The following is a 25,304-nucleotide window of genomic DNA, read 5'->3' as shown; positions in this document are numbered from 1 at the left end:
CTGGGCACAGACAGCAATATTCACTTTACTGTTGCCTGACAATAATAGTGTCAAAGAAACACCAAGTGCCATGCATGCCCCAAGACACCACACAAAAACTAACAACTCCATCTATTTCTAATTGTCACCAATCAAGCTTGAAAAGACAACATGGCTGATTAAAAAGTGATAATTTCGTTTATGAGAAATGAGTTCATTTTATTAAAAAAAAACATCATTTGATGAAAATAGGACGCATAATAATACTTTGTATTATTAAAACAAATATACTTTGATGTGATGAATGACATTCGATGTCACTTAATACACTGGTACTTTCAGAGTTCATGTTCCATGCCGCGTCCATTGTTAAAGGTTTAAACAGAGTCAACCCGAAGTGTGACCATCAATTAAGTTGTCAACTGGATTATTTCGAACGTTGTGCCAGAATTGTTTTTATCTTCATTTTATCAAGAGGTGACGTAACACCTAGTGCATCCAAAACGCCGTCTTCCAAAAGGTTCCCAAAGTATTTGCCATCAATGCCGTGTTCCTCAAATGTCTTCCGTGTGGATTCAGGAAAACGTTCTCTTATCATCAGATTCTGAACATCTTCGACTGTCATCAGCTCGATGTCTGGACCTGGAAATGTGATCAAATGTTTTCACATGTGTCTTAGTGCACACATAAGTTCAAAATTGATCTAGTATAAAAATCCTATTAATGCTTGTCTGCCTGTCTATCTGCATGTATGCATGCACATTTTATTCCATGTATTCCTTAAGCGTTATATTGTGTTCCCTTTTGTTATCCTGATTGAAATATAGACTGCAACTGAGACAAAGTGGAATATAGTTCCACGTCGACTATTGACAAATATATGCCAAGGAATCAACCTATATGCTTGACAATTGCACCACAGAGTGTGCGCAGACATACATGCAATACGAAGCATTTATCTTATCCTAAATAGGAAAATCAGACCTACTTGTCGATGCTGCTTGAGACGCTGGTTGTTGGGTGGGATTGCTGCCACTGCCAATGTTGACCGTATCCCCTGTGACCTCATTGACGGTTGTCACCCCTGAACTTCCGCTCACATTATTGTGAAATGTCTTTCCCACTGAAAGAATATTGGATGTTTTACAAACAAAGCAATTACAGCCAAGAGACATATATTTGATGTTTGCTGCAATTATTGAAATGATGTAAATTTTGTTTCAAGGTATGACAGATATGCATGGTGGACATTTTGTAAGACGTGATTTCTGTGCTGTTTCGTCACATACCTAGAAGTGAGTGAGTATATTTTGTTTTACGCCGCTCCGATTCGGCGTGACGTGCGAACGCTTTAACCACTAGACTACGCCACCGCCTACATTACATACAAAATAGACCGCCTTTAACAAAAAAAATAGTTACCATGGTGCTATGGGGCCACTTCTGAGCATCCAAATGGAGATTTGCAAGCAGGAGAGCCTGCTTATTTGTATCAATATATGCCAAATGTGACGACGATGGGACGACTAAACGTCTCTACAGTTTTCCTTTATAGGTGATATCAAATAATGGGACTAACCTTCTTCACAATATCATAGTTAAGTATTTTCCATGATCAAGCGTATATTGAAGCGTAAGTCCTTACTGTTTCTGACTTTCTACTTCTTACACCTGTTTACAGTACAAGTATACGACGCTAAGACGCTAATTGGTTTTACGAGTAAAAGTTGTACTTTCAATCTTTTCGGGGTTAATTCCAACATTCGAATTATTGGCCCAATCTGATTTTGTGCAGGTCATGAATGATACATATGGCTGATGTAATATTGTAATCTATAGGGACATTATTGACGTGTCGTTGGCAAATAAACGTATATGTCTATACCTTCAACGATATCAGTCATATGAGCAATAAACATCAGCGGTCCTAAGACTGATCCTTTGGGAACATCTGCTTCTATGGCATTAGATTCAGAGCTATAACCGTTTATGACAACTCCATGCGTTCTATGTGCCAGATAACTTTCAAAACATTTCAAAAGGTAGCCCTGTGTACCGGGCCGGCCCAGTGAGTGTATCGTATGTTTGAAGTTTATGCATGATTAATTTATTTCATACTCGGCCAGCTGCTTTGCTAACGTCAAACAAATACAGCTATTATTCCCTTTCCGACGTCTACTGTCCCAGCTATGAAGTTACAGAGATACGTTAGCTGATCGGCTTTTAAATAACGGAGCATAAGTCCCGATTGCAAATTCTTTTTTGAAATAGAGGTGTCTGTGAGAAAGTTACACATGTTTAAATTCATATTTTTTTTAAATCTTAGCTTAACAACTTGTAAGTGCTGTTGGTCAATTGATGGAAACGAAGAACAATCAGTAAGTTAATTGATATATAAGTTTTAATCAAACGCCATCATGTATTGGATAGGTGTGTATTATTAATATATTTCCTCATCAAGTGTGGTTTCAAACGTTCTTTTCACTTTTCATACAGATGACATCACCTTGTTTTAATACTTTTAAATTTACTCCAGTGTGAAGATTTGCAATTTTATGAATTCGGTTTCGTATTCTTATCATATATACTAGTGCAGTGGCTATGAGGGGCATCCATGTTCATTGAAGTGTTTATTATGTAATGGCCATCGCCCGAGCTGAACGGCAGTATGGGTATAACACGGATCTATTTACGGACTTTCCCCAGAAATTGAGTGACTAACAATATATTGACCTCACGACTGACTCAATTCCATGTTCATTTTTCAACACTGAAATGCACCACCTGTGTACATTGCTGTATGTTGATCGGACGACTTTATGTCTGTTCTTATTTATTCCCGATTAAGTATAATAATTATACCTATGTCTGGCTCATACATGCAAGTGCAATGACTAAAAGATATGTATGGTGCATGAATAGAGATAGTGAAGTTTGTCCTGAATGATAACATTTCAAGCTACGGTCTCCATTTGAGAATTTTTATATTGTGTATGAGTTTGTAATGTTATTGCGTTAACCTTTTGCGATATTCCTACCTACGAACCTACTCTTCTCAGTGACCCTTATTAACTATCCGCCCCCAACTATGTGGGTATGAAATATTACGCTATATGTCAATTCGATTTTACTTTTCATCACCAATCCCCGAAACCCACCTCCCTCTCAAACGCTGTCAGGGAAACTGTGGTAGATAAATTTTCCAGGAAATTTGACCAGCATATTTATTGCTATGTGGTTGATTGTCTGGTATATTTTTCTGTTTGTACTCGACAAGTTTGTAATGTGCTTGTTTGTCCGGGACATTTACCATTATCAAGTGGAATGATAAATATAAAAGCATCAGCAAAATCGTTTTCCTCAATGAATCTAACAAAATCATGTAAACTCGATATTCTGCAAAGATTACACATTTATCAGAGTTTTTCGCGATAATACTGTGTCCAAGTTGTTTATTGTAAAACTTCAGTACCATGTCGTAGTCCGACAATAATTATGTAGGACGAAAGTAAAACATTTTTGCATTTTAGGTCATGTAATCACTGACAGAGTTTCCTGCAATATTTACTTGACATCTGTCAATGAAAACCTTGGGGACTCTGCGCCCTTTTGGGATGCGCTTAATGATCATGCTTGAAATCAAAACATTTCAATTATTTTTGCAAAAGTATTGTTCAAGTAAATTACACAGAGGAGAATATTTATATGCAAAACATTTAAGGTAGATAGTTTTCACAATTTAACACTGACTTTGCTGAACGGCTCAAACCCGCCACCATTTCCTTTTTCGCACATGTCCAAATCTCCTGACAATGAATCAGGTGGAATAACTCCCAAACACATACTAAATCTTTGCATGCTACAATCTCTTTAACATCACAGCAATAAAGGTCAAAAAGTATGTGTAAGTACTTTTTCAAGATAACTCTAAAACTTTGCACCCTACTGGGGTGCATGGGGGTTAATGGCAATGTTGGGTATGACGGCCCAACACAGAAATGTGTTTGCAAGGGTCATTGATTTACTGACATTGTTCAGAATATCACATGATTACATATTTCAACTTTACTCGTAAACGTCTTATCCAAATTGACTCGAATTCCACTTCCGGGTAGGCAGACACCGTGTGTCAGATTAACGTGTCACAACATGTAAGGAAATGTCAATTATACTCTGTGGACTCTCGCTCCACAGCGTTATTTTCAACAACCCTGTATACACACCCATGATTCAACGAGCTCCCCTTATATCTGCAAATCATGACAAAATCGATATCGGTTCAGCGCAATGTATGGCCTCCTAAAATACATAACTTCATATTGGATAATGCTGACAATGTTGCCGTGACGGTACAAATAAATAGCGTGCGTTATAGTTTATCATACTTGTTGTTCAATTTCTGATTAATATTGAACAGCATACGCGAGTGTATACACACAAAGATTATAAACGATCCGCCACAAGTCAATATTATGTTTAATAGCCGAACACAGTGGCTATAGATATTTGTAAAACCAGCAACTTATCAATGTCTAAAAAATAACTTATAACTGTGTTTATCTGTAAATGATCAAGTTCTTAGATGAGCATGCGTGCATAATTATTTCTCTATTTTTATGTCATATTTTGTATACCCTTTGAAATAGATGTATTCAGTTGAATGAGAGATCAATTGTGGCATCATGTTAATGTTCTCCATGTCAGAACAAAACATTCACAGTCAGTAACAAATCACAATTCCGTTTGAGAAACAGAATGAAACTCATTAGGATAACCCCAGTACTTACATTCAATGTCCTGGGTGCCGTTCCACTAACCGATCTTAACTAAGATCAATCAATAAGTTACGCCAATTTTACAATCGTCTTAGCTAAAAGTTACACCCGTTCCACTAACCGATCTTAGGCCAATCGTAGCCGGTCCCGATCTTACGATCCGATCCAAGCTTAGATGGAGACACTTTCGTTAGAGAGATAGAGGAATGCGAGGCACGAGTTATCTCCCTTTGCATAGTCTGGGAAATGATGGAAGTAGTTTACGAACCAACTGAGTGAGTGAGTGAGTTTAGATTTACGCCGCACTCAGCAATAGTCAAGCTATATAGCGGCGGTCTGTAAATAATCTAGCTAATTAAGATGCATAGCGTTCACTAACATGAGCGTTCATGTTAGTGATCGCTATGTATCTCAGCTATAAATAATCGAGTCTCGACCAGACAATCCAGTGATAAACAGCATGAGGATCGATCTGCGCAGTTGGGAACCGATGACATGTGTCAACCAAGTCAGACAACCCGATCCCGTTAGTGGCCTCTTACAACCATGGGTTATTCAGGGGCGGATACAGCTTTTTGAGAAAGGTGTGTGTGTGTGTGTGTGTTTTTGGGGGTGGGGTAGGGGGTTGCACACTTTTGAGAAAAGGGAGGGTGCACATTTCATTTACACCCGAGTTGCAATGGTCATTTAATAAACTTTCAGGACATCCTTGCACCCTTGCAACCCCACCCCACCCCATCCCTTGGATCCTCCTATAGTTATTGAAGTTCAATATTCTAATCCGGGCCTTCATGGGTATTTTTCCAACCAAGTGGAAACGTGGGGAAAAAAACTAGAGCAAAATATTAGGGTAGTGAGCACCTTGGTTTCAGGTGCAAGTGTGTGTGAACGCTGGGTATCAGGCATAATATAATAATAATATATGCATATTTATAGTGCGCCTATTCCACATCCTGGGGCATGCTCAGAGCGCTATGTACAGATAATTTACACGAGAGTATTTACAGCCGAGATTATAAGTAATATACTGAGAACAGGTTTTAAGTCTGGACTTTCAATTGTGTCAGAGCTTTTATTATGTGCCTGAACCTTGTCAATCAGAATAAACAAGGCATGACGAGGCATCCTCTATAACGTATCTAGAATCTGTCAGTGGTCTTGAATAACACGCGGCCTGCCTTTAGAATCCCCCACCAAATATGCGCAGTGAAATCAAACATATTTGTATCTTTTTGTATCAGAACATTGTTCACTTCACGGCTTTCCCTATTCTTAACCATGTCGTTGCATTATTGTTGTACAAATGTGTTACACCGACTCGCTCGTTTGTGTTCCCATGACGACAGTGGTCAGACTGGCCTGACATTTGTAAGGCTTCAGTGCAGTGTTTGTTTACATCACGGAAATATACAAATTCATTTCATGGGGGATTTTAGGGGACGCTCGCGGTGAAATGCTCGCTCTTATTTTTCACATAGATTAGGAAAGCCACCATTTTGGTTTCTCTACGATTGATTTTAGCTATCCTAAGTTGGTCATGAGCAACTTAAACTTTGAATCTTAACTTTACGATTGACTTGGTTAAGATTGATTAGTGGAACGGTATGCCGATCGTAACGTCACGCTAAGATTGGGATTTTAGGGGTTTACGATTGGCATAGGGCTAAGATCGGTTAGTGGAACGGCATCCAGATCATTTTGTGGAAATGTTTCTGTCTCCTTGTATTCTCTCGCTGCTTTTCATTTACAATTAATTTTTGCAACAGCAAAACCAACTTTTTGACCATTATTGTAAAGGTTTTCAAATACCTAAAAATACCACCTAATGTATTTCCTTCAGATTCCTTTTTACTCCTGATTATTGTAGTACTTCGATATGTGATAGATGGTGTGTACAACAGTCAAAAAAAATTCTGAATGTCTTTCGGTTTTATTTCAAACATATTTTAAATATATTTACTTTACAGTTTACGGCTTCGAACATAACTTATGACAATATGCAAAACGACTTGTTCTATTAAGAATGATACTTTTTTGCTTTGAATAATAGGAACACCAAACTGTAATACAATTACATCTAGCCTATTCATAAAATGAACATTTTTAGTGTATGTAAAGATTGTAAATAGCAGGAGTGCAACACAGGATCAACTTCGTTATTAATTTCCAAATAGCATCTTTACATTTATGATGTGACATGCAATCAGGAATGGAGTTTTCTATACAAATTAGATACAATGCCGTAAGAATCAGAAAGACATCCAAATCATTGGTCTACACTGTATTCTATCTTATGGAAGAAAATTCGTCGTTAGAAGCTATTCGGCCATATCATGTTGTAAATGTGTCGATAAAATGACACATTGATACATTTGGCATTATGTGTTGTGTCATACATAATAAATTGTAGTAGGTCATTACCTGAAACTTTAACAACACAGAGCTATTTTGATAGCGAAACAAACCTACCTTGATGATGATGGCCGTTCATGTTATGGGCTTTTCTATCGCCTACCGTTCGTTAAATACTATTACATAGTGACATGGATCTATTTATGGTCATATTGCCGGAAAATACATCACATTAAGTGACGTCATGTCATGCCTATACCTTATTGGTTGATTATATATAAGTTATACGACGGGTTCCTTTTCCTGGAAACGGTATGGGTATATGAGTATAGTTTAGATTCACACAAGAACAATAGGAGTGTAAGACTCTTGTCCATTTAAAGATCTAGAGTGATATTGAATACCAAACGTTCTGTATGAACCTGTACATACCTTGTGTGCACCTGACCCGGATGATACGATTATCGCATGCGCAATATTGATTGTCAAAGGAGGATGTGGGTTTACATCAAGGTGAAGCCTTCATCGCATTAAGATAACACAAACTGAATACGTTTAATTTGTTGATTAGTACAACGTGATTGAAGATGTTAGAGAGAGTTGTTTACTGAAGAGGAACATCGAAGATTTGAAATAATAAGTAATATAACTTTAGCGCATTCATTCAAATATTTTTCTTGAACATTATATGTGCTTGCTCCCAGCAAAATCTGTTTTCTGTGGACTTTTCTGGCGTTAATCACTACACAAAATGACTGTATTACCCACATTTACGAACGTGAGGAATATAGGTTTCATCCGGCGGCCATATGAACAACGTTTGAAATCCACGCATCATCTGGCTGTCAGATTTACACACGTTTAAAGGGGTGTTAAAATAAACTAACACTCAACTCTGTATTTACATGGGTTTCACGGGTATGCAAATCTGGCCATTGTTTTCACGTGTTTTCTAGCATGTATAATACACGTAACTGTTGTGAATGAAGGACATGGATTTCAGTACCCTTGAAATCTCGTATGACCAAGTCTAGGTTTGTTATATAATTAATACGCGCGTAAATAATTGGTAATGGGTAAATAGAGTGTTATAAGATTGACACTACTTTAACATGTATTTCAATGGTTCTGTAATTTAACTGTCATATCAGGTTCGTTAGCGATACCGACCACGCCATAATGTACTGAGATCATTAGAAACGCATGGTTAAGTGATACCCATGACTGAGCACCACTGTTAACGTGCGTGCCTTTCTTGACATACACATGGTGTCTGTTTAAGAGGTTCAAATATCGGGTCTATGGGCCAGAGCGATATGTATGTTAGGGAGTGTTTGTGTCTGTACGTGAGAGAGAGGGGCACGCTACAATCAGTAGCTATGGTTCAGTACTGACGTAACTATGTGTAAGCTATATCAGGTCATACTTATAATCATTCACACATTCAATCAGTCTGCATCGGAACTATAATGTAAATCAAGTGCGTTATGGTTATAATGCACAGTAAATAACCTATGCATAAACGTCATTGAATATTTACAAATCAAAAAAGTAGCATAGCTTTAAGCATGGGCGTTATTTACTATATCACTGCAAGATATTCTACTTACCTCTGCATAATATTTACAATTGCACAATATACTTTAACCTATTTTATTATCATGAAGAACATTTAATTAGCACTAATAACATTGTTATTTAGTACAACATATATAACATACTTGAAATATTGTTCCTACCTTTAGATCGGACGTGTTAGTTGTTTGTGCTCTGAACTGCGATCGGATTGAAGTGAAGTGCAATGGCTGACGTGCAAGTAATGTTTAGTGTTTTAAAAGAACCAATCGACACAAGGGGCCAAGCAAGTCAAAGGGCAAAACACAAGCGATGACACAATCTCTTGACACCCCTTATACCCGTAATCGACTAGGCAAGATCTAAAAATAACCATAGCTTAAAAATGATACTGCTTGCGTTAAAACTATAAACAATGACAACTTCAAATGAACCAAATCTTACATGACTTCATACCTGCCACAGTAGGGTACTAGTAAGCCTTTCTGATCAGTAGGTAATATCGTTTATACCTTTTGTTATGGAAATTACATTGCAGTCGAAATAACTTACCTTAGATACATTGCTTATATACTTCCCATCAAAAGTTTAGACTCACTAGTGTAAATATAGCCACTTACTTCAGACAACTGTTCTAAACTGAATTTTGCAAAAATATTCCATACTGTTTAAATGTACTGTTTACACATGAACCGAGCTATTGAAAAACAAATGCGTAACGTTGAAAAGATTATTGTCTTGAGTTCCAGAAAGATAAAAAACAGTGAAAATTGGCGAATTCGTAACAAAACCTTACCTATTCCAGAGAAGTTTAAAGCTGTCGTTTTCCATGACGCCCTGGGCATGTTCAGGGTCATACAATGGATGGACCTCGGAGTCAAAGCCACAGACATGGCGGAGACGGTAGTAATCAAACCCCGACCTCCAGAATTGATTGGCATGTATAAACGATTAAGAGAGGAACGAGGGTGACTGGCTCTGTTATCAAACCTGATCCTTCTGGTCAGGTGGTCAAGACTCTGGATGTCTTGTTTTGTCCAATCAATTACATATTATTATTATTATTATTATTATGTTTTACAGATTAAAGATAGTATGCAGCAGAGAGGGTTCGGGTGATCCTGGCACAGTCAGGCTGGTAAGGCTCATCATCAGCTCAGGGCCCTTGCCCCCTCTACACGCAGCCCAGACAGCGAATGGGACTTCTCCCAGGAAACGCTGCCTAGTCGAACCCACCAAGAACTTTCCGGAGAATATGAAGGCTCCCCAACACTGCAGCCTTCTGCATTACCCAGAGTGTCAGAAGAGCTGTGCTCCCGGTGGAGAACCCAGGCACTCTCCTGATCTGCGCCAAGAGATCAGGAGGTACCAAACCAAGGGCACCGAGAACAATGGGGAGCCTGACGACAGTGTACTTGGGATGCAAGCGAGACATTTCAAAGGCGAGGTCCGCATATTTATCATGCTTTTCCTTAATCTTGTCAATCACATTCCTGTCAAAAGGGACAGAAAATTCAATGATATATATAAATTCATTGGCTTTATCAAAAAGGACAAGATCAGGTTTGTTAGCTGGAATTCTCCGCAGGCTGTATATGGGCCTATTCCACAGAAGTTTGAAAGCATCATTTTCCATGACGCCCTGGACATGTTCAGGATCGTACCATGGATGGACCTCGGAGTCAAAGCCACAGGCATGTCGGAGACGGTAGTAAAAGCAACGAGCCATGCCATCATGTCGTTTCAGATATGCTGTTTGTGCCAAGGAAGGGCATCCACTGACAAGGTGTTGGACAGTCTCTGTGAATTCATTGCAAAGTCGACATTTCATATTAATATTCTCTTTAAGAATCACATTTAGGCGATTACGAGTGGGAAGTGACTGGTCCTGAGCAGCAAAAAGGAAGCCCTCAGTTTCACATTTAAGACCAGCCGACTTCATCTAGGCGAAGGAGTCGGTGGGACTGCTATTCTGTTCTTCTTCTTCTTCTTCTTCTTCTTATTATTATTATTATTATTATGTTTTACAGATTGAGATGAAAATGCAGCAGAGAGGGTTCAGGTGATCCTGGCACAGTCAGGCTGGTAAGGCTCATCATCAGCTCAGGGCCCTTGCCCCCTCTACACGCAGCCCAGACAGCGAATGGGACTTCTCCCAGGAAACACTGCCTAGTCGAACCCACCAAGAACTTTCAGGAGAATATGTAGACTCCCGAACACTGCAGCCTTCTGCATTACCCAGAGTGTCAGAAGGGCTGTGCTCCCGGTGGAAGACCCGGGCACTCTCCTGATCTGCGCCAAGAGATCAGGAGGTACCAAACCAAGGGCACCGAGAACAATGGGGAGCCTGACAACGGTGCACTTGGGATGCAAGCGAGACCTATTTATCATGCTTTTCCTGAATCTTGCCAGTCACATTGGTGTCAAAAGGGACGGAAAATTCAATGATATAAATAAATTCATTGGCTTTATCAAAAAGGACAACATCAGGTTTGTTGGCTGGAATTCTTCTGGGGCTGTATATGGGCCTATTCCAGAGAAGTTCGAAAGCATCGTTTTCCATGATGCCCTGGACATTATCAGGGTCGTACCATGGATGGACCTCGGTGTCAAAGCCACAGACATGACCAAGACGGTAGAAAAAAGCAACGAGCCATGCCCTCATGTCGTTTAAGATATGCTGTTTGTGCCAAGGAAGGGCATCCACTGTCAAGGTGTTGGACAGTTTCTGTAAATTCATTGCATAATCGACAAGGAAGCCCTCAGTTTCACATTTGGGACCAGCTGACTTCATCCAGGCGAAGGAGTCGGTTAGATTGTTGTTCTGTTCCACACATTGCATGTATACACGATGCAATGGCCTCTCAGTACCCGTGAAGAGCCACCTCCTTGTGGTGGGTGCTGGGTAACGCTAAGCGGTCTTCAACCCCCCCCGTATTTACCCGGGTGTTTATTTGGTCAACAGCAACCCATAAGTCGAATTGGGCAACCTGTTTGCCGTGAGTTGCGCCCCTGTGTCGGTGGAGGAAGGGATTCTGGTGGTTGAGGGCATAGGAGCCAGGAATAGTGTTCCTATTGCCCAACACACCACTTCGGACCTAACTTCACCTAGACGGGTGGTAGAATGGGCCTGGTTCTATCAATCGGCTGTTCATGCCAGGCCCTGTGCATTGATTATATTTAATTGCACAAAATTTGATTTGGAATTGTTTAAATTTTGGTCTTGGCACCCTTTGTTCATTTCACACTATTTGATTCAATAATATGTTTTTCATGAACTTTGCCTAGAGTCTAAATGCCCAGAAGGCGGTGGCTCATGGGCCAATCTGGTGGGATTTATCTTTTCGAGGTATTTTCTGCTTGAGTATACCCTCCTAGTATCCTTGGTGCCGTCTATTGGAGATCCACAGACATGATGCATCGTCCTTGTTGACACTTCATGGTGGGTGGGGAGTTAGGAGGGTGAATCAGATATTTTTCTACCATGGCACCCCCACAAAAAAAAACGTTCACGAAAATCTGATGATTCGTTGTTTTCAGATGATGAAGCACAAACAACTTACAATAACCTTGATAACTGGCCTCGATCATTGTTATGTGTGCCCCTGAAGGTGGCCCTCTCAAGTTAAATCCCTTTACTGTGTCAAAGGGCATCGAAGGTTTGGCTGGAGAGGTGAAAGACATTAAAAAGTTGACATCTGGTTCCCTATTAATCGAATGCAGGAAAGAAATACAATCCAAAATTCTGCTCAAAACAAAGTCTTTAGCAAATGTTCCTGTAGAGGTGTCCCCTCACAGGACATTAAATACCAGCAAAGGCATCGTCTGTGATATTGAACGTTGCCTGTCAGACATGAGCGAAATTGACATCGTTACTGAGCTGCAATCCCACAGCGTTACTCATGTCAAACGCTTTACAGTTAAAGAGAATACTGATGTCTTCAAAACCAACACCTCTCTGTTCACATTTTGTCTCTCGATGCATCCGAAATCTCTGAAAGCAGGATATTGCAACTTAAGGGTTGATACTTTTATCCCTAACCCTTCAAGGCTTTATACTTGCCAAAAGTATGGTCACGGGTCACAGCCTTGCCACAATCCAGCTGCATGCCAACGATGTGCTGGATGACAAAGTAAGAACAATATCCCCAAAACATAACAATACTTACCTTTGTGAAATTGAAGCCCTTTGTCACTACCTTAAATTCCAGCAACTCCTCAGTTTTTAACTTTTCCATTTCCTTTTACGCCTGCAGGGGCCTAGCTACCATTATGAAAAAAGCCCGGGCCTACACATATTTTTTGCTAAAAAGATAAATTTCTAATTCTTGCCGTGATATACCTTCTTATGATTTCAAAATATTGATGAGATAACAGCATTTTGAAATCATCAAATGTCATACGATAAAACTTCAGGCCTCATAAATAATGAAAGTTGAGTAAGCCCTCAATGCTGTTTAAAAATAAAGCGTTGCAACCTATCGGGCTTCCACGAAAAAACTAGGGTGCCATGCGGTTGGCCTGTCACAATAAATGTTGCCATTTTTTACCTGCAATGTAAAGAACGCCCCCATTATGACAGACAGATAAGAGACTGACAGATGTTATCATAATTAAAATCTCCCTTTATAAAATGATATCTAAGATCCTGATAAAAAAATAACATTTCAAAAGAAAATGTATCTCGTCTTCCACACAATTACAGAACGGACAAATTCTCTCACACAGAGGAGTGGGATACACTGTGGTTTTGACCACAGTAGGATGCAACTTACTGACTGCACTGAGTAAGGTATAAGAAGTAGTACAAATGGGTAATATTTTTTACAGGAATAGGAGTCGTCCTCTTAACATGTTAATCACAGTGGTTGCTACGATTAGCGGGTCTGATGACATTAAAATACTTAATAAATGCACATTGTTATCATAATTAAAATCTCCCTTTATAAAATGATATCTAAGATCCTGATAAAAAAAACATTTCAAAAGAAAATGTATCTCGTCTTCCACACAATTACAGAACGGACAAATTCTCTCACACAGAGAGGTGGGATACACAGTGGTTATGACTGACTGAGTTTGGTTTTACGCCGCTTTTAGCAATATTCCAGCAACATCACGGCAGGGGTCACCAGAAATGGGCGTGACGAGCCAACGCTTTAACCATTAGGCTACCCCACCGCCCCCAGTGGTTATGACCACAGTGGGATACAACTTACTGACTGCATTGATACACATTCAAATGGATATATAATTCACAGTGGCCAGTGTGATCCCATAAAGTCTTTGAGGAAAGCAGCCTTTTTACCCATTTTATTTTCATGTATTTACAAGAGGATAAGACATCTACCATTTGTAATCCACCGTCTCGTAGTCGTTAATCAGCATAGTTCTTTTTATTCTTTCTCTCTTACCATACCGTATAAAACGATATATATCAAGGAGTTCTCTCGTTTAAAATATTCAGGAGACGGATCAGGTAGGGACGTAAAAAGGTGGGTAAATAAGGGTAAAAGTTGTTAACAAATTGGTGTTTGTGCAGTGCGATATGGAGAAATCAAACATGTAAAACTACATGTCAGGCACAATGTTAACGACTTTGTCATTATTCTTACATTATACTCTCATTTAACCCCCTAAAACATGCCTCCTGATTTAACGGTTTTTTGAGCGTATACTATGAAGTATTACCATTAATGGGACACATATCCTTGAATATCCTGCCGTGTGGTCTACCGTAGGCTTAGCGATGTGAGTGCAGCCTTGGCTATTGAAATTACCGATGCATGGCAGGGACATATCTTTATTTAGATAAAGAAGATGTGCAATTCTCCGAGAAGTCAACTGTCATTTCCCAGGAAACATATTCTCCAAGGACAACCAAGGATACAGTTTCCATTGTTTACAGGATACCAGTCACACCAACCTTTGCATTTCAAACAAAAGCAACAATGTATACAATGGGATCAGTGCGGATCATGTGTAGCTGCTTCAGAGAAACGTATTATGTATCCAACGCTTAGATCTAATTCTATGAAACGCTGAATGCATTTATACTGTTATTAGTGGAAACTTCTTTTTTTGGTTTTTTATTGCAGTGCACCTTGGTTACAGTTACAGAAGGTAGCTATATTCATGGACAGAGTAACTGTTAGCTTTTATAAAGAACAATTTCATTTACAAAGCTGCATTTGATGATGTTACAAGTAGTAGTCGTAACAGGAAAGAATATGTTATGCATATGTTTGTGTCGTCAGTAGTATACATAAAAACACCGAGGCTTTTTAAGCCTTAGGGGATGCAACAACAAGTCATAATCCCTTTGGTAGAATGCTGTATTAGTACATTTAGTAGTGCATTTACCTGATCCATTTCTAGTGGGGCGGCGGGGTAGCCTAGTGGTTAAAGCGTTGGCTCGTCACGCCGAGGACCCGGGTTCGAATCCCCACAAGGGTACAATGTGTGAAGCCCATTTCTGGTGTTCCCCGCCGTGATGTTGCTGGAATCTTGGTGAAAGCGGCGTAAAACTCAGTCTGTCAGTCAGTCCTTTTCCAATACAGAGTGAGAATACATTCACAAAGCGATAAATGTACAGATGTCCGATAGTGGTATATCAATGTCCATGAAGGTTAATGCCGCTGTGCCATCACCTGATACATTCATAGTATTGTACGAGTACAAAGAGAAAAACAGTCACATTGCAATAAGTATCACATATGTCAAGTAGTGGTAGCAGGTATATCAATGGTTTTCAAAGGTTAGTGTGGTTAATACGGTTACCTGATGGATTTATAGTACTTGTCAAGTACGGAGAGAATGGATGTCTCATTTCACAAGTAACACATATTAATGAGTTCAGAGAAGCTGGGTATCCTATGCGGGTGGATCGAAGTTTAAAACAAACATGTGTTGAGAGGGTCAAGTGTTAGATGACAAGAACTGATGCACTCGTTCAAAACAATTGGTTTTGTTTTTTCTGTCGTTGATAGTGGGTGCCATCATTTTGACTCACAATGGGGATTTGGTCCAGATTAATATTTAAACAACATGCTGTGTCTATCTTTTTTGATCTAGAAAAAGCATATGACACTACGTGGAAATATGGCATTTTAAAAGATTTAATTAGCTTTGGATTGCGAGGCCGCTTGCCTCAATTTATAGCCAACTTTTTAAATGACAGACAATTTCAAGTCCGCGCGGGTTCTACCCTGTCTGCTCATTACAATCAGGATCAGGGTGTCCCACAAGGCAGTATTTTGTCTGTCACTGTATTTAGCATTAAGATCAACAGTTTATCAAAGGTTTTAACCGATTCATTTGATGGATCACTTTTTGTGGATGATTTTATTTTTTCTTGTCGCGGTAAGAATATGCATACTATTGAACGGCAACTGCAGCTGTGTTTAAATAAAATAGATAAATGGTATCTTGAAAACGGTTTTAAATTTTCTAAATCCAAAACTAATTGTATACATTTTTGTAGAAAATATAAACTGAATAAGAACCCGGAAATGTTTCTCAATGGCACTCCCATCAAAGTTGTAAAGGAGGCCAAGTTCTTGGGTTTAATTTTTGACTCTCATTTAACGTTTCTGCCGCATATTAAATCCTTTAAAACTAAATGCTTGAAGGCACTTGACTTGTTGAAAGTTGTTTCAAATTCTTAGTGGGGAGGGGATAAAGCCACTCTCCTACACACATATCGATCATTGGTCCGCTCGAAACTTGATTATGGCTCCATCGTATATGGTTGAGCCTGCAACAGCAACTTAAAACTTTTAGATTCTGCCTATCACCAAGGTCTTAGACTTTGTCTTGGATCCTTTAGGACTTCTCCTGTTGACAGTCTCTACGTCGAGGCAGATGAATCATCTCTTACACTTCGCCGTATAAAATTGTCCTTGCAGTATATAACAAAACTTTATTCTAACGAGTCTAATCCTGCATTTAACTGTGTCTTTTATCCTCTTTATGAGGATTTGTACAACGAAAAGCCTTCTCTTGTTCCACCTCTTGGTTTAAGAATTAAACCATCTGTGTGAGGCTAGAGGGCGAGGACTTTGATTGTTGTGGATGTCTTGTGTCATATTCAAATATTCTATTGTTTTTGGGTTTCTCTCTCTCTCTATATATATATATATATCGCTCGCTCTCTCTCTCTCTCACTCTCACTCTCACTCTCTCTCTCTGTTTTGTCTTTCATAATTTCATACTACCATTGTGATAATTTTTTACTTTTTATAACAAAATAGATACATTATAAATGCGGCAAGTATACAAATGAGGCTTCAAATCATTTGTATTTCTCTTTCAAAGTCATTGGATGCTGCCTGCGGCAGGATGAAGTACATTGCAGTAAACATAACGCGGCGTACTAAAGTACTCTCGAAAATAGAAAAACATGTTTTATCGCATTTATAAGTGCAGTTTATATAGGTAATATGTTACAGTATGAAATATCTGTTAAACTACGTTCGGCCTAACTACAGTCTCTCTGGCAGGGAGATAGGAAACGAAGACAAAAGGACTTTACTGAGGAGAGATTAGTGCAGAAGTGAGTAATGCGGGGATTTTTAACAGACCATGGCTTTATGCAAAATTAGTGTGCGATGATATTGTATTACAAAGGACACTTGTTAAATGCCCTTAGCTCAATTATAAATGATAACTGACGTACAAAATAATAACTTTAATACTAAAACTATTGAGGATGTAGCTACCACGGAGTCTCACTATCACTATGAAAAGAAACAGGTAGGAGGGGTCGCCTCAAAAGCAAAACCAGGACGGGTGTTGCAGACGGTGGTTGGGGTCGCGCTGGGGGATTGAGATATCAGCTGAGATAAGATTTTCTTTAGGGGAAGTAAACTGGGGAAGTAAACGGCATGTCATAGCAATTTACAAATAGAAGCCAGTCCTGTCGAACTTCGGGTGTTCATGTCACATTTAGACATTTTATGCGATGGCTGATTAAAGCTTTTCTATGGCTATCACACCCTTTTACATATCTCAACATAAACATTATGAAAGAAAGACACGTAAGATGTTAATCAATAGATGAGACATCTTCAACACGCATGAAAAAGAATGACATATCGTTGAGATGACCCATTGTGCCTGTAGGCATGACACGCATTTCATGCAAGGTGAGTCGACGGTCCATCTTAGTCCATCGTCATACCCGGTTGAGAGACCTAATTGCCATCTATAGTCTGATCTATTGTTTTCAGCAGCTACTCGTAATTTTTCTGGGTTTTGCCCGATTTTACGAGTAAATATGACTTTCTAGATATCCTATTACGCATCCCACTGAACGCCCAGTTAGGCCGATGTCGGTTATTTCGACATATGCTATATGCAATTGTGTAAATTTTAAGGATACAAACTAACAGACTAAAAACATTTGTTGTTTTTTTCTTTTTCCGACAGTACTTTAGCATATAAGTACGTCCATCTGTACAGGTAAACTTCAGTGGTGGGTGATGCCGGTAGGACAAGACCTGTTTACCCTTCTTAACGAACACATGCCATATTGTAATGAACAATAGCCTACAAGCATCACTCACATGCAGCCACTGTAGTCGACACCTATTTTGCCTTTTGCACCCAGATTATCACCGTCGGATCATGGAGACGATACACGGAAGCGTAGTAGGCCCCTGGTGAAAATTGTTTAAGTTTCATTATCTCCTACGTAGGTCATAGTATCTCCTACGTAGGACTTAGTATCTCCTACGTAGAAATTATTAAGTCCTACGTAGGGCAGATGTTGCAGTTAGGTACTCTACATTACACCTATATACTTAGTTGATTCCAGTCGTCCTTGTTCCCACCACCCACTTAACGCTGAACTGACGTAGCGCCAACAAATGACGGAACAGCACTAACATTCCGTCCAGTTTATAAAGAGGTATGCATGCTCCATAATAAGGGGCCATTGAAATAATTATTAGCGAAAGTTGTACATGCGAGGGCAGGAACAGCGCGTCTGAACTGTCCCACTTTGTCTACAGCAATGTCTCATCACAACCGCTGCCACTGAGGTCTCAACCTTCTCGTCTTTGAGCATGACGTAGCACCGAACGTCAGCCATCATTGCAGATAACAATAAAGTACTAACAAAACTTTCCCAAATGTTATCACAATATGACAAATGAGGGATAGGTGACGAGTTCTTAGTTAAACTACCAACATACAGTGGTAACTGAGTGAATGCTGTTTCTGGGCGCAAACAGCAATATTCACTTTACTGTTGCCTGACAATATTATTGTCAAAGAAACACCAAGTGCCATGCAAGCCCCAAGACACCACACAAAAACTAACAACTCCATATATTTCTAATTGTCACCAATCAAGCTTGAAAAGACAACAGGGCTGATTAAAAAAGTGATACTTTCGTTTATGAGAAATGAGTACTTTTTATTAAAAACAAAACATCATTTGATGATGATAGGATGCATAATAATACTTTGTATGATTAAAACAAATATTACTTTGATGTGATGAATGACATTCAATATCACTTAATACTCTGGTACTTTCAGAGTTCATGTTTCATGCCATGCACACTGTTAAAAGTTTAAACAGAGTCAACCCGAAATGTGACCATCAATGAAGTAGTCAACTGGATTATTTCGAACTTTTTTCCAGAATTGTTTTTATCTTCATTTTATCAAGAGGTGACGTAATACCTAGCGCATCCAAAACGCCGTCTTCCAAAAGGTTCACGAAGTATTTGCCATCAATGCCGTTTTCCTCAATTTTCTTCCGTACTGATTCAGGAAAACGTTCTCTTATCATCAGATTCTGAACGTCTTCGACTGTCATCAGCTCGATGTCTGGACCTGGAAATGGGACCAAATGTTTCCAAATGCACATATTCGTTCAAAATTTGTCAAGCATAAAAATCAGTTGGATGGATGGATGGATGGATGGATGGATGCATTCATGCCTGTATGAGTGTATGTATGTGTGTTCGTGCGTGCGTTCGTGCGTGCATACTTGTGTGTGTGTAATTAAGCCATCACAGGGTACGCTGACATGCTATTAACTAAATGGGGGTAAATGGGAGATAACTACACTGTGATCATTTCTGTAAGACCACTAAAAATAATTTCTTGTTTGTCATTTTATATTGCTTTTTTAATTTTTATACAACTTCTCTGCCCGAAAGGTGATGTATTAAATGCTTTGATCACTCATTATATTTATGAGTTTGATGCCAATGAAGTTAAGTTCTGATAAATTTCGGAAACTTAATTTAGGGGATAACTGTACTCTGTTTAACGGATTGGGGAGGTATACCGGTGGTTATATAGCCGAAAATTTAGTTATATCGGCGACGCGTAAACAGTAATTAGAAATGAGCGGGCCGCTGCAAATGACAATGGCCCGCTGATTCCTCAACGACGGGCCATTATCAGGTGTGTTGTCCAATGAGGCCACAGCAAGTGACGTCACGGTCCATAATGACGTCATAAATCTTGTTACATGATCTAACAGTGTTGGGTCAACAGCCCGTTGCGAGTTGTTTGAAGTAAACTTACAATATAATAATTTATGATGCTGTTTTGTATTTTTACATCCATGTTAGCGGAATAGGGGAGTCAACAGGCAGAAGGCTTTTGCAAATGATAATGCCCTGAAAAACAGCGTTACCCTAATAGTGTAAGCATACATTCAAAGGTTTTGGTGAATCGGTTTTCAAATTGCGACCGTATATGCTGATTAAACATATTATGATCAGATCTCATTTAATAATAGGGGTACATGTATGTGATGTGTGTAAGTATGTGATGTGTGCATGTATATAATGTGTGCATGTATTAATGTGTGTACGTATGTATGTATATGTGTGTGTATGTGTATGTATGTCAGTGTATATATATATATATTTGTAGGTATGTTTGCGCGTGCGTGTGTGCGTGTGAAGGGGCGAGCGCGTCTTAGTGTATGTAGGTGTCTTCTGTTCACGTGTACAGACAAGGTCAACATTGTAAACTTTCAAAGTAGTGTATATATTATTCCCTGAGGTGGCAATATCATAGGAATCTGTCAGGGAGACGTCTTACCTCTTGTGCCTCTAGTCGGGCCACCGACTGAAGCAGACATAGCCCCGCTGTGGTTGTCACCTGTGGCGATATTACCTATATTACCCTTGTTTTTGATGCTTCGACTTCCTGGAATGACAGAAGTTAAATTGTATTAATACAGCGTTGGGATGGAATATGATTATTAGTACTTTAAGTATTCACATATACCTTTCTACGGGATCATTAGCCAGATATGATTAACACATGGTTGTGATATTTGGATCACATAATGAGCTGTCTGTTGTAACAAAGATTAGGATTCTGAAAAGCATTTGCACTTTTGTTGATAATATCCAATAAGTAAAGTATAAATGGCAGCATCTTTCAACAGAATACACAAGGAAATGCTACCTTTCATTAACTGAAAATAAAATATATGCAGAATATCATATTATTATTGCATTTGAACTTAAATACTAATTATTGAAGAATGTATTTCCAAATAAAGACTACATGTCTTGTCATATATCACCTTATCGATATGTTTAATCATACAGACCTAATCAAGAAACATCTCAGTGACCACATGAATATGAGACAAACACTCTTGACACATAAACTAATTTAGAGATCATGAGTACAGTATGAGTTGACAACCTTGGTTGTGAGTGGTCGTGACGTTATGACCCATCCCGTCGTGGACGATACCAGCAGCATTGGGCCGTTCCACTGTGCCTCCTGCCACTCCAGTGACCTTTATGTCTTGGTTGGACATTTTGTAACCTGACTGAAACATGAAAAGCAATAGGACAAATTCACCTGGTAGACATTAGAGCCTGTTTCCATCATGACATTTCATCTTCTGGCTTTCAAGGACTGACTTTGACACTAATCATTACGAAAACCGGAATTAATACCATTTTCATTCTATACTTCCCCTCAAAAGTTTAGACTCACTAGTGTAAATATAGCCACTTACTTCAGGCAACTGTTCTAAACTAGATCTTGCAAAATATCCCACACTGTTACTGTTTACACATGAACTTATGTATTGTAAAACAAATTTGTAACGTTGAAAAGATTTTTTCCATGAGTTCAATAAATGATAAAAATCAGTGAAAATTGGCGAATGCTTAACAAAACTTTACGTAAAAACGCAACTGTTCACATGCACGATATTTGCACATGCTTTTCACCAATTTGATGCATGATCCTCGTACAATTCATCTGCATAAGGTTTGCAGTTGGTTACCCCAAGTTAGTTGAGAAATCAATCTTCGATGTAACCTTACATATATGCATAACATATAGTGAGTGTTTTCAGTGAGTCTAAACTTTTGATGGGAAGTATAATAAAATCAAAAGTTTGAACTGAATTCTTATCATCACTGAAATCTTCATCACATGATCCACTGGGCAAATGTTCATAAAAGTGGCGAGCATAGATGCTTCCATATCTATCTGCAAAGACTCAGAACATATTTTCAGAAATGAAAGCAAGTGTGTTATGAAGTTGTAAAATGCTAGGTGTTAAGTGAGACCGCCTCATGTGCTTCTTAATTAGATCTATGCAGATACAGAGTGGCACAAGTCTCCCCACAGAGCTGTGTGGCACGAGGAATAACTTCAACAGCTTCAGAGTACTGATGTTAATATTTCACACAGTTTGATGTGCAATCAAGCATGGCCTTTGAACCAAGTGTTTCTGAGAAATTGTTTGATCAAGGTTGAAACAGCCATGTCAGGTTTTCTGGTATACATATGGAGGGCAAATCAATAACACACCTGAACTTAATGTTCAGATCATTTTGAGGAAAGGTTTCTGTCTCTTACCATTCTCTCGCTGCTTTTCATTTACAATCGTTAGTTTTTACAGCAACGAACAATTAACCTTCTGACAAGGGATTTTCAAATATCTAAAAATACCACCTAATGTACTTCCTTCAGATTCCTCCATACTCCTGCTTATTGCAGTTCTTCGATTTGTGATATATGGTGTCTACAACAGTAACCTTTTTTCTGAATGTGTTTCGGTTTTTAATTCAAACATTTTTTAATAATATATTTTCTTTACAGTTTACGGCTTCAAATATAACTTTTGACAATATGCAAAACGACTTGTTCTATTTTGTTCATTGCGTTTTAGCTTTAAACAACAAGAACGCCCAACTGTAATACACTTGCATCTAGCCTATTCATAAAATGCACATTTATTCGGGTATAGAAAGATTGTAAATAATGTGTTCTATTAAGAATATTGCTCTCTTTGCTTTGAATAATAAGAACCGTAATACACTTACATCTAGCCTATTCATAAAATAACATGAGTGCAACACAGGATCAGATTCGTTATTATTTTAAAATCGCTTATTTACATTTATGATATAACATAGAATCGGCAATGAAGGTTTTCTATACAAATTAGATACAATGCTTTAACAATCGTATGAAAGAAAATTCGTTTCTTGTGTCACACATTATAAGTTGTAGTAGGTCATAAGATAGCGAAACAAACCTACCTTGATGCCTATGGCCGTTCGTGTTATGGACCTTTCTAGCGCCTACCCTTCGTTAAATACCATTACATAGTGACATAGATCTATTTATGGTCATATTCCCGGAGAATCCAAGTGACGTCATGACAGGCCTTTACCTTACTATTGGTTGATTATTTATAGATAATAGGAACGATTTTAGGTTTCTTTTTCCGAGAAAAGGTATGGTTATCTGGGTTGATATCAGACTCACACGTGATATTGAATAGCACACGTTCTGTGTGAACCTGTACATACATTGTGTGCACCTGATCCGGGTGATAAGATCACCTCATGTGCAGTAAATGGAATATTTATTGTCAAGGGTGGAAATGGGTTTACATCAAGGTGAAGCCTTCGTCGCAGTAAGATAACCGAAGTTAAATACTTTGGTTTATTCGTACAACATGTTTGTAGAAGGTAAAGAGAGTTGGTTCCTATAGAGGTTCACCGAAGATTTAAATTATAAATAAAATTAAATAGTAACGATGGTACACTCATTCAAATATTTTTGTTGAACATTTTATGTGCTTGCTCCCTGCAGGATCTGTTTCTGTGGACTTTTTTCTAGCGTTACGTCTTTCTGTTTTGTATAATAATTATATCAAAGTAGTTAGTTATCATGACAATTTTGGACGTAAATTTATCATTCCTTACTGCTAAAGAGTTGGCTACTTTAATATTGTGGGAAGAAACATAAACAAATTTCAGGTATTTTTAAAAGTGGGGTCTCTGGGAGCGCTCATGTGTGTGTGTGCGTGCGCGTTCGCAGGAATGAGTTCAATTTTCAGTCAGTTTATGGCATGTCATTGATTTATCACCAATTCTTAGAACGGATATCATTAAATCATATCACAGCATTACCATTACCATTTTGCATCGAGGTATGATATACATTTACTATACATACTCAGTTCTCAGTTCGCAGTACTATACAGTTAGTTGGATATTAATGACGACGGTAAAGATGCTGCTTTTACTTCATTCAATAAAGAACACATTTGATTGTGTGGCTTCAAATACTGTGTTTATTACATCAACAGGACATGTAATGACCGAATGCTAAATGTACTAGTTATGATCAGGTGAGAAAGAAGGACTCTGAGGACCAATGCAAGGTACGTATTATAGCATTGACAACATTTACATGAACAGGGCATTACACATGATCTCCAGTCGAGGTGAGTGAACAGATGTACTATTTCGGAAGACATTTCTTCAGATTCAGTATTTTCTTCCTTTCAAAGGATTCGCCAATCCTGAAATCTATAAGTTCACCATCTGAGAGCTGAAACAATAGATCCCCATCAATACGATGTTCATGGGTCAGTGGAATGTGTTTTGCTATGTTCTTCTCCCGCAGAAGACCAACAATGTCTTCTTCAGTGACGTCAGAAAGCTCTGAAAATGTAACCACATGTGTAAATTATTTCCTAATTGAGACCATATTAACCAACACAATGTTTGCTTAGGTCGAAGTTTCATTGTTGGTGTCAAGGTTTGTTTCGATAGTTTTATTAATATGCATGTACATATACATGATCTTTTTTTAGTTTCAATATATAAGTGTGCATAATTGCAATTGCAAAACGTTCGAGTCTTTAATTTAGTATGATACACGCATAGTTCATATTAATCTGTTGGCACCTAACGCAGTATTGATCATGGAAGAAAAGAATATATAGAATATAAGTTACGTACTGAAAAGCGAATTGACTGGAAATTTACCTTTACCTCTGAAGTATCCAATGTGTCCTGATCTTCCCTTCGTGACCCCTTTCTGATCCACTACTACACGGATTATAGTCAAAAGGGCCGAAAGACAAAAGGGCCGAAAAAAAGAGTCAAAAGGGCCGAGGCTAAAAGTCAAATAGGCCGAAATGAAAAGTCAAAAAGGCCGAAAAAAGGGCCGAAAATAAAATAAAATTTAATAAATGATAATTTAATAAATTACGTAGTAAAATAGTATGAATAGTGTTGAGTTTGTTGTTTTTGTTTATTTTCAATGGAATTTGAACATGAGACTCAGTGTCATGACTAATCCGTGTGGATACAC

The 25,304-nt window shown here is 38.5% G+C and overlaps 3 protein-coding genes and 2 long non-coding RNA genes across 18 annotated transcripts in view; 2 read left to right on the top strand and 3 right to left on the bottom strand.

Annotated features, from left to right (window-relative positions):
• LOC124267650 overlaps positions 1-25,304 on the top strand; it is a 148,995-nt gene that overhangs the window by 18,561 nt on the left and 105,130 nt on the right. The window lies entirely within an intron of this gene.
• LOC124267644 (caspase-8-like) overlaps positions 1-25,304 on the bottom strand; it is a 148,230-nt gene that overhangs the window by 27,378 nt on the left and 95,548 nt on the right. The window lies entirely within an intron of this gene.
• Positions 1-25,304, top strand: part of LOC124267646 — a 70,383-nt gene that overhangs the window by 17,630 nt on the left and 27,449 nt on the right. The window lies entirely within an intron of this gene.
• Positions 256-25,038, bottom strand: LOC124267649. 2 transcript variants are annotated; one of them, XR_006896089.1, is made up of 3 exons: positions 24,977-25,038; positions 968-1,102; positions 256-621 (listed from the first exon to the last, which is right to left on the bottom strand). It is a non-coding gene; the product is annotated as an uncharacterized LOC124267649 (long non-coding RNA). The 2 variants fall into 2 exon arrangements; XR_006896088.1 differs by lacking the exon at positions 24,977-25,038 and adding an exon at positions 1,402-1,417.
• Positions 19,085-23,457, bottom strand: LOC124267648. Its single transcript, XM_046702624.1, has 4 exons — positions 23,234-23,457; positions 21,372-21,501; positions 20,754-20,861; positions 19,085-19,526 (listed from the first exon to the last, which is right to left on the bottom strand). The coding sequence occupies exons 2-4, from the start codon at positions 21,487-21,489 to the stop codon at positions 19,312-19,314; spliced, it is 441 nt and encodes a 146-aa protein (XP_046558580.1). The 5' UTR covers positions 21,490-21,501; positions 23,234-23,457; the 3' UTR covers positions 19,085-19,311.

This window comes from Haliotis rubra, unplaced genomic scaffold (assembly GCF_003918875.1).
Source record: "Haliotis rubra isolate DU_JTF1 unplaced genomic scaffold, ASM391887v1 Scf1328, whole genome shotgun sequence".
NCBI classification, from domain to species: domain Eukaryota; kingdom Metazoa; phylum Mollusca; class Gastropoda; order Lepetellida; family Haliotidae; genus Haliotis; species Haliotis rubra.
Note: the sequence above shows the minus strand (reverse complement) of the source record. Positions and strands in the feature narration are given on the sequence as shown.

Bases quoted from the DNA above. Each gene is read 5' to 3' on its own strand.
- LOC124267648 (XM_046702624.1), bottom strand. From the start codon at position 21,489: ATGTCCAACCAAGACATAAAGGTCACTGGAGTGGCAGGAGGCACAGTG. The intron at 20,862-21,371 runs GTTGTCAACTCA...CTGTCATTCCAG, and splicing joins CACGACCACTCACAACCAAG to GAAGTCGAAGCATCAAAAAC. The intron at 19,527-20,753 runs GTAAGACGTCTC...TCCCATTTCCAG, and splicing joins CCCGACTAGAGGCACAAGAG to GTCCAGACATCGAGCTGATG.